At 48.4% G+C, this 8,993-nt stretch overlaps 1 protein-coding gene across 1 annotated transcript in view; it reads left to right on the forward strand.

Moving 5' to 3' along the window:
- Positions 1–6,590, forward strand: part of LOC8040359 (activated CDC42 kinase 1) — a 19,426-nt gene extending 12,836 nt beyond the window's left edge. The window contains exons 3-4 of the mRNA XM_029972062.4: positions 647–1,819; positions 5,596–6,590. Coding sequence (XP_029827922.3) covers positions 647–1,819; positions 5,596–5,943 — 1,521 coding nt within the window. The 3' untranslated portion in view covers positions 5,944–6,590. The remainder of the gene's footprint in view (positions 1–646; positions 1,820–5,595) is intronic.
- Positions 6,591–8,993: the final 2,403 nt, after the last annotated feature.

The raw sequence follows: 8,993 nt of genomic DNA on the forward strand, positions 1-8,993 counted from the left end.
TCTATTACATTCTTTACCACTCTAACTCACGCAGCTGTGCGTTAGGTTCGTGGAATAATATGGAATGAATACAAACTTCCCAGTGACTACCTCCAGGAGTTTATTGATTTCAAGGTATCGACATTTATCGAAGAAACACTTGTATGCAACTTTTGTTGTAGGAAAAATTGGTATTGCCAGTAGTAATGGCACCAATGCCAAATACAACTGAAGGAAATATTAATTGATACAATCCTTTTTTTTTTGTCCAGTATATGTTTACACCCGGATATTATTTATTTATTTTTAATAAGAAACACTGTGAAATTAAACCCAGAATCTCAGAGAATTGGGAATCAAACAAAAATAAACTCCGATAAACTTCAAATTTTTGACAAAAAATAAACTTCGAATTACACCCTCCAAATTTCATGAAAAATGAACTTAAAAAAAAACGGATTTCTAATTATAGGTGAAGGAATAGACACTGTGAAAGTGCTTTCTCATTTTATTTTTGTCCATGAGTGACGCTTCGTAGCAGACAAACCAAGTTCTTCGCTCACGTTGGCAGACAAACCATCTGCTAATGAAGCTCTCCGGGAGAGCCAACTTAGATCTCACCCTTGTTTTTGAAGCGATCGAATCCCCTCGCGTGCATCGTCTGCAGGAGGCCCCTCCGCGCCTGGAGCTAGAGGTGGGGGACCTGGTGGAGGTGGTGGACGGCCGCACAGAGAACTACTGGTGGAAGGGCCAGAGCCAGCGCACCTTCCGAGTGGGGGACTTCCCCCGCTGCGCCTGCGAGTCCCTGTGCCGCAGGAGCCCTCGGGACATCAGCCGCCCTCTGCGCAACAGCTTCATCCACACGGGCCACGGCGACGCCAGCGGCCGCACCTGGGGCAGCCCGGCCTTCATCGACGACATGTACCTGCGCAACCCGATGGAGCCGCCCGACGTGCTGGGGCTGCCGCCGGAGCCGCCCGCCCTCTCTGCCCGCCTGCAGGAGCTTGCCCGCCGCTCCCAGCACCACAACCCCATCGCCAAGAAGACCACCGTCATCCGCCAGTACGGCTACAACCGCTTTGTCGACGAAAAGTGCGACCCGGAGGAGCGCGTCCGCCGCCCCCGCGACGCTCGCCCCTCTTCCGATGTTGCCCGGTCGGAGAGGCCCCCATCGGTGTTTGTGCCAAGCCCCGTGAAGGAGGGGGTGCTGATCGACTTCACCAGTGACGTAGACACCACCCTGCAGCGGGCGCCGACGAGCGATGGTCTCGGCGCCCCCGAGACTCCGAGGGAGTCGATAGTGACATACTACAACGTCTCCTCGACCACGGCGGAACGCTCCTACTGCAACGTCTCTTCCCTGGAGACGGTGCCGGGCTGCTGCGACGAGCGGACGGCAGACCGGTACTACTCGTTCGTGGCGGACGACGTCACCAGGGACTACGGGAACCTGACACGGGTCAGCAGCTGCCCCTCGCTCAGCGTGGACGACCTGCTCTCTTCCACACCCCCCGCCGCTGCTGCCCCGTCGCGGCAGACGACGGAGGCGTTCGACTGGCTCGACTGCAAGATGGACCAGATGCGGCTCGGCTCCGAGAACCGCGTCGACGGGCACACCACGCTGTCGCCGTCGATGACGTCTCCGCGACCGTGCAAGAACCTCGACCGGCATCCGAAGTTGGGGCAGTACACCCAGCACGGGTCGACGGACGTGCCGCTGCTGAGGCCTCCACCGCAGACAAAGAAGCAGACAGGGCATCACTTCCCCAACGACATCCGAGTGACCGGGGTCGACCTGCTGCAGCAGTCGCCGCCGCCGCCCGCGCCTGCGCTCGCTCAGGTGGGGTGCGGGCCGAGACGGACGTGACCCCCCCCTCCTACACCGCCGCCCGAACCCGCGTTGCTTGGACGGAGAACTACGGGCAGACGCTAGATTAGCGATAGGTGAAATGCTACGGCCTCTTTTGGGTGCCCACTCAATGCCTTTTACAATTTCTTGATGCGACGTGATTTGGCGAAAGGGAGAATGTGCTACCTGGTTTGCAGGTTTGTGAGAGAGAGTGCAGGGTGCTTGTAAATGGAGGCTCTGCGAGATTCGCTGCTTGAGAGAGGGGGAGCAACGAAATGTTTTTGTTTGTTGAGTCTTTTTCGTGTTTGTTTATTTATTATCTTCCCAACATTCAAACGAAGATAGTTTCCCAAGTTGGGAAGAGTGTACTCGATGGGCGCACACTTTTTACCTGGTTTTCATACCTCTCATTTGTTATTTTTTTAATATACATCAAGGAACACAAATTGCTACGGTGCGCAAGGAAATCTGCGAAGGACAAAAAGCGACAGATGGTTGTCTGTGCTGGGATCGCAGCGAATCAATTTCCTCGGCGGCATACCTAGATTAGCCACATGCTGAAAGCATGGTCACATCGTTAATTTGTGATCCTTCTTATATTGTGTTATTTGTTCACACTTGATTTTTGGATCTGAATAGAAAACGAAACTGAACCTTACAAATATCAGCAAACATCTGAACAGATTTGTATTGTTTCAAAACACAAATTCTTCAAAAAGCAGCGTAGAGCGTGGCACACGGTTGCTGTCCACTTTTGTTCCGTGAAAGTATCCTTTTGAAATGCTCAGTTGGGAATTGTCTCTCTTAATGGGTCATTAGTCAATAAAGCAGAATTTGTTCTCAATCCTGGAACCCTTTGTCTTTTTTTTTCTTTTCCTTTATTTTTAATTTTTTGCCAGTGATAAGTAGGGCTCCTCTTTTTTGGAGTATTATCTTTCCTCAAATTTGGAGGTGGTTTTTTTTAGGGGTTTAGTTTTCCCCACAGATTCAGGGTTATTTCGGCGTGGCGTAAAAATTGCCGTTTGTTGGGACCCATGTTGAAGAAAATGGGCTCGTGGTTCCCCACCCTCCGGAGAAATGCGTGTGACCGCAATACTTTCAAAAATGTTCTGGAACCGATAAGAGAAGGAAGTGGGACAGTGGACATGGTTCATAAAAGAAGAGGGAGGCTTGCAGTCAGTTAAGTCAGGGCTGTCATCCGGATGAACATGAAATAAAGCTGTCGATAAAGGTTCTTTTTGTGAAGCTTGGGGTGTTCTTATTCGAGGATGGCTCTGATTTGGGGTCTCTCGGTTTTTCTCGATTTTGATCAAATTGGCTCGGGGGCTACTCTTAGGGGGTTTATCGGTATTTATTGAAAACAAGGGACCCTAGCGATAATGTGTGACCTCTACGAGCATACATTCTTGGTTGCAGAAAGTTTAGCCTGATGACAATATCACACAGTATACAACATTGACAACTTTTGCTCATTAATTATCTGGACCAATGTACGTTGACTTGGGGTATAGCTTACTGAAATCACGGTTGAGCTTCCTTTAAAGGGAAACTCTGGTCAATATTTTTTAAATCTGGGATTACAACTATTTTCAGCTTATTTAATGCGGGGGCGGATCCAAAACTCCGTTGCGGGGGGGGGGGGGGGGGCGGGCGGAAAATTTGTAAGGATACTATTCTCCCGTTCTTTCGTGTGCACCGGGGGGTCCACCAATGTCAAATTGTCGTCCAAGAAAGGGGGGGGGGGTCGTCTTTGTTTGGGGGGGGGGGGGGGGGGAAGTTGCCGCCCCGTCGCCCCCCCCCCCCTCTTTGATCCGCCACTGATTCAATGTCCCTTAATTGTGTGTAGTTTTATGCGGCAAAACCGAAACTACCTGCTATAGAGCGATGGCAACACTGATCATCAGCTGTACGGTCGCGACGTGATGTCACCACCGTGGTGCTGCGGTGCACGGTACAGTGTGTGGTATCCATTGCAGCATTACCGTGATGTGGCATCTCGCGTTGCTCCGGTACGCATTGCCCAGCGTTGCTTGACTAAAAGCTAAACCGCTTGCCACTTGCTAAAAAGCAGCTGGTCGCATGTGTAAAATCGATTTTAGTGGAGTATGCAGCTTCAATTTGACGTAATATTTCAGCTGTGGTCATGTTTCGTGCCACTAAAACATCACCAGTCATTTATTTTGCTTCTGTTTCCGACCAGAGTTGCCCTTTAAGGACAGTCTGCAATCTGCTGTCACTCCTATGGAGAGCCAAACATTGCCAGATTCAGATGAATCCTTGTAAACTTGCATAGGGTGGCGACATTTCCTGTGAACCACTTTTTAACCATAGACGTCGATTCGCCTTTATTTAGTTTGCGTCCTCGTGTTGCTGTGCAAAATTTCCTAGCAGTACGAAAAGATTGCAAAGATGCATCTAGTGAAACGGGCATTGTGTTTTGATTCAATTTCCAAGTGTGGGACAACTGAGGAAAAGCGTAGTGCGACAAGATCTCAGACTTTATGCCATGGCCATATTTTCCAGCATTGAATCTGATTGTAGTTTTCAGATCTTTAGAAGACAATACAGTGATGGATGTAATGCAGTGGCAGCCACATAGCCATTTTTCTCACCATTCGGCTTTGCCTACCTTTGATGCCTTGCACACTGACGTGAACTTTTTCTTCGTTAGCTAAGCGAAGTGGCCAGCTGTGTTTGCCCTCTGTGTCAGCCGTTATGATCTCAATTTTTAACGTGCTCTTTCAGTTTTCGTGCTCAGATACAAGAATGAAATTTTTTTAAGTACTCTAATAAATTTAAATTTATTTATGTAGAAAGGCATTACTTGCTGAAGACATACAGGACCTGCAAATACTAAACAAAATCTCTTAGTCATAAACATTGGGCAGTTTCTTTGCCCGAGAAATTACCCTGTCTTGAAGTTAAGTTTGGGCCCTTCGTCTTTGTGGCTGGCCAGGGCAGTACCACTTAGTTTGTCCTTTTAGGCAATGACCTTCAATAGAAATTTTTGGTAATGAATCGGTTTGGCAACTCTTGCAACAACTTTCACAGAGTGCAAGCTCATGTAGCTTCAGGTATTAGTTACAACGTTCTAGGGAATACCCCGCTTGCACCATTTCTTGTGTTTTCTAATCAAACTTTTGCTGCACCAGCCACCGTGGAGCACAAAGAATTTGTACCGGCACTTCAGTTTATGCCATGCAAAATTTACAGGTTTTCTCCCCCCCCAAAAATTTACAGGTTTTCTTTCTACCGAAAAAATAAACTATACGTCGCCAAACACTCATTCTCCGCCCACAGGTAGCGCTAGCTGTCGGAACTAGTTGCCAAAGTTTCAGAACAAATCTTTATCTCGTTCAAAAGTTATAAGTGATTTTCTGAAATTTTCAATGGGAAATTGGCAGCTGACGAAGCTCTCGAGTAAATGCAGCTGAACGGCGCCAGTTACTGAAAATGGGCCCCAATTTCCCATTAAAATTTTCGGAAAATAACATAACTTTGATTGAGATAACGGTTAGTTTCAAAACTTTGGCATTCGGTTCGAACCGCTAACTCTACATTTGAGCGGAGAATGAGCATTCGGTGATGCATAGTTTATTTCTGCAGTGACGAAAACGCTGTAAATATTTTTGGGGGCATCCCATACTCTAAAAGCAGACGAACGTGGAGGAAGAAGGGAACCGCCCCTCGGTTTCTCCTTTCGTAAGGGAGGAAACCCTTTCTTTCTGCGGGAGGTAGCTCCCAGACCTGCTTGTCCCATGCCCCAGGTGCGGCCCTTCCTGGTGAGCCCGGCTGTCGTGCCCCCCTGCTGGTCGTGCCGCGAGAAGGAGGAGGACATTCTGGAGCCCGTGCTGCTGCCGGCCGTGCGGGACCCCCACGCGCTGGCCGTGGCCGCCCTGCGCGACCGCCTGCCTGGCACCAGTGACCGAGAGTGCCGGCAGGCCCTGGCAGCAGCCGGTGGCAACGTGGACTTGGCACTACACCACATCCAGCTGGCGCACCTGCAGGTGCTGGGCATCGCCGGCCGCGGAGAGTGCGAGGCCGCCCTCAGGGCCTTCAGCTGGGACGTCGACCAGGCCGCTTCACATCTACTGGACACCCGGCCATCCCAGTGAGGGTGGCGCCGCGCTCGCGGGGCACTTGGGGTGCCTCGGTGTTGCCAGACTGGCGGTCCTCCCAGAGTGGGGACGACTTTCTCGTCTGCTAGCGGAGCTGCCATCTTGCCTCCCACTCACGTGTAGCCGTTAATGCAGTCCTTCCAGAGTGGGGACAACTCTCTCGTCTGCTAGCGAAGCTGCCATCTTGCCTCCCAATCATATGTAGCCATTTATTCGGTCCTTCCAAAGTGGGGACAACTCTGTTGTCTGCAAGTGGAGCCGCCATCTTGCCTCCCACTCATATGCAGCCATTTATTAGCTCCCCCCACAGTGGGGACAACTTAGTCGTGTCCTAGTCACTGACAAGGTGAGACTGGCAGGGAGGAGCTTCAGTTGTCAGTGTGAGCTGCGTGCCTTCACTAACACTTCAAAACCTCATGCGCCTCGAAGGCACACATGCAGCCAAAGCACAGTGGAGAGCATTGAGCGGGTACTGGAGGCCGGACATTCCAAACACATGCCCTGCTGTTCTCATTCTGTCAGTGATTAAAGCAAAGCCGCCAATGATTTCCCTTTACACCACCCCTTGTTTCTCTGAAGGCACCCCCTTCATTTGCAATGACTCCTCTATTCTCAATGGGAGGGCCTCCCCTAAAAATTTAGACCCCCCCCCCCCCCCCCCCCTAATTTGAATTTCTGGGGAAAACCCTGGGAGCCGCTATCCTGTCTCCCACTCATATGTAACTGTTTATGAGTTGTCCACGCAGTTATTGAGCACTACCACTTGTGAAATAATGTGGGATAACTTTAAAGACATGTAGCGCTCGCATTCTGTCAAGCATGCGTTTGTTTTTGGTGCCGCGTCTAATGATAATGTGACAACGTTGTATGGACGACTGCATTTGCGACGCTTCATTACATTACCAAGTCGAGGCAGCCTCTACTCGGAATAATTTATCGCAATTTCAACGAGTATACTTTCTAATTCTGCATTTTCACGGGCACACGTCAATTTACCAATCTCGCGTAACAGAGGTCGACGCGTTGCGGGAGGCAAAGTGATGGACGCAACCGGAAAGGCGGCTCTTGTTCTTTTAAAGCATGTCGCCACTCTAACGAGGCACCGCCAGCAAACAACATTGAGGCACTCTAGGGGCGGTTTTTTGCTCGCGGCGGGCCAGTTTGAAGAAGAAAGTAAGCCGGTCCTCGAACTCGGCGGTACTCCAGGTTTTTATTTATTTAAGTGTGTGTTGCATGAGATCTGCGCCCCCGATAGTCTTGATTTGCTGTTGGTTGTTGCTGTAGGTTCCTGTCTGTGTAGAGCGATGTGCCACGAGTCCCTGCATCTGGTATAGGTATTCTGGGGACACGTGCTGGAAAGAATCCAAGTAGAATGTCCCTGAATGGGAAGACGGGCTCTGGCTTTGCACCGTGTTTTTTGTAAACGAGTTTTACGGTTCAATATGTTTCTTCCTGGTTATTCTCCACGTATACCGCAGGAATGAAGTTGTAGCCAATGGAATGCTTGTGAATGACCACAGGAAGGAATTGCCTTCCTGTAAACATAGTTTTGAGAAATTTATGTGGACTTTTATTTCATTCACTGAGCATTTCATATAAGGTGGCATGTAGCCAAAGACAAAGGGGGGAAAGCATTTGTCAATTCCACATGTCTGTTTTAAGAGTGGGAAAATCGTTTTTAGAATGAAGCTCGTAAAAAAAGTCAGTTCGTGCATGTGGTTTCAACCACTTCACCTCTAGATGGGTCACCAAAGATTATCAGTTGTAGTAAGGGAATGTTCCAGGTGGGGGACTACAGCGGGAACATAGAATTAATTTTGTGTCGCCTCCTTTCGTCCTGCCCCATAATTATAGCTTGTTTAAACCTTGGAACAAAAATTTTTACTAAGCTCTAGCACGAATTTGTGATTGAGACACAAAATTTTTACAATTTTATGCTGATGACAATTTTGTCAGTGAATTTTTCTTGAGCTATTTGATAAGTCATGCACAAAGCATCTTCAGAATAAAAGTGAAAGCCGTTTACAACTCCCTGTAACGCCGAATTAGAGCGCAGCTCCTGAGGAGGAGGAGTGGAAGGTATGGAGAGGAGGCTATGCCCCTCCTCCTCTCCTGCTCACCTCCCATTTAGGGGAAAATTTTCCACTAAATTTAGCGGAGAAATTTTTCCGCTAGATTTAGCGGGAAAACTTTCCCGGTAGATTTAGCGGGTCCGCTAAATTTAGTGGGGAAATTTACCCATAATGCACCGCGCGGTTACATTGACGGTGACAGCGATGCCGCTCAAGCCGGAAACAGACGCCTAAGAGCTGCGCTCTAAAATTACTTCTGTAAATCAGATTTTCATATACTACTATATACTAGTGTTCTTTTATAACTTTTAAATATTGTCTCCCTTGCCACTTTCTTTTCCAGATGCTCTTGGTTAGAATCTCATGTAACATTGTTTATGGTTTACAGTAGGCAGGGATGCGAAAAATACATGCAAATATGTATCGAAATACAAATACAAAATACTTTGTCAAAAATGTATCTAATTACAATTCTAATCACATTTCCAAAAAAGCATTTAAGTACAAAATACAAATACAAACAAATGTATTTGATCTCCTCCAAATACTTTTCCAAGTACATTCCTCAAAATTTGCGTCAGCGACTTCAGGGCACCTGCAACAGGTTTCTGTGTATCATTTTAATTTTGCATCGCACACTCGGGAGTTAGTGTGCGAGGCTCTAGTAACGTAATAGAAATATAATCACAAAAAATGTAATCAGCTTGGACGTAATACATAGGTGAAAAAGTACAGGGCTTCAAGCAGCTTTTCTTGTCGATTACATTTTGGTATAGACCAGGGGTGGCCAAACCGCGGCTCGCGAGCCGCATGCGGCTCTTTGCTGGTCCAAGTGCGGCTCGCGGATCCCTCGTAAGGGGACCCCCCCCCCCCCCCCCCCTTCTCCCCAGGAAAAAAAAATAAAAGATTTCAGAATAAAGCACACTGCAGCTTGCAGTTTGGAAGCATTTCCCATACGTACAGTTGTACAGCCTG

This window comes from Ixodes scapularis, unplaced genomic scaffold (assembly GCF_016920785.2).
Source record: "Ixodes scapularis isolate PalLabHiFi unplaced genomic scaffold, ASM1692078v2 PGA_scaffold2__306_contigs__length_199485367, whole genome shotgun sequence".
In the NCBI taxonomy this organism is placed as follows: Eukaryota; Metazoa; Arthropoda; class Arachnida; order Ixodida; family Ixodidae; genus Ixodes; species Ixodes scapularis.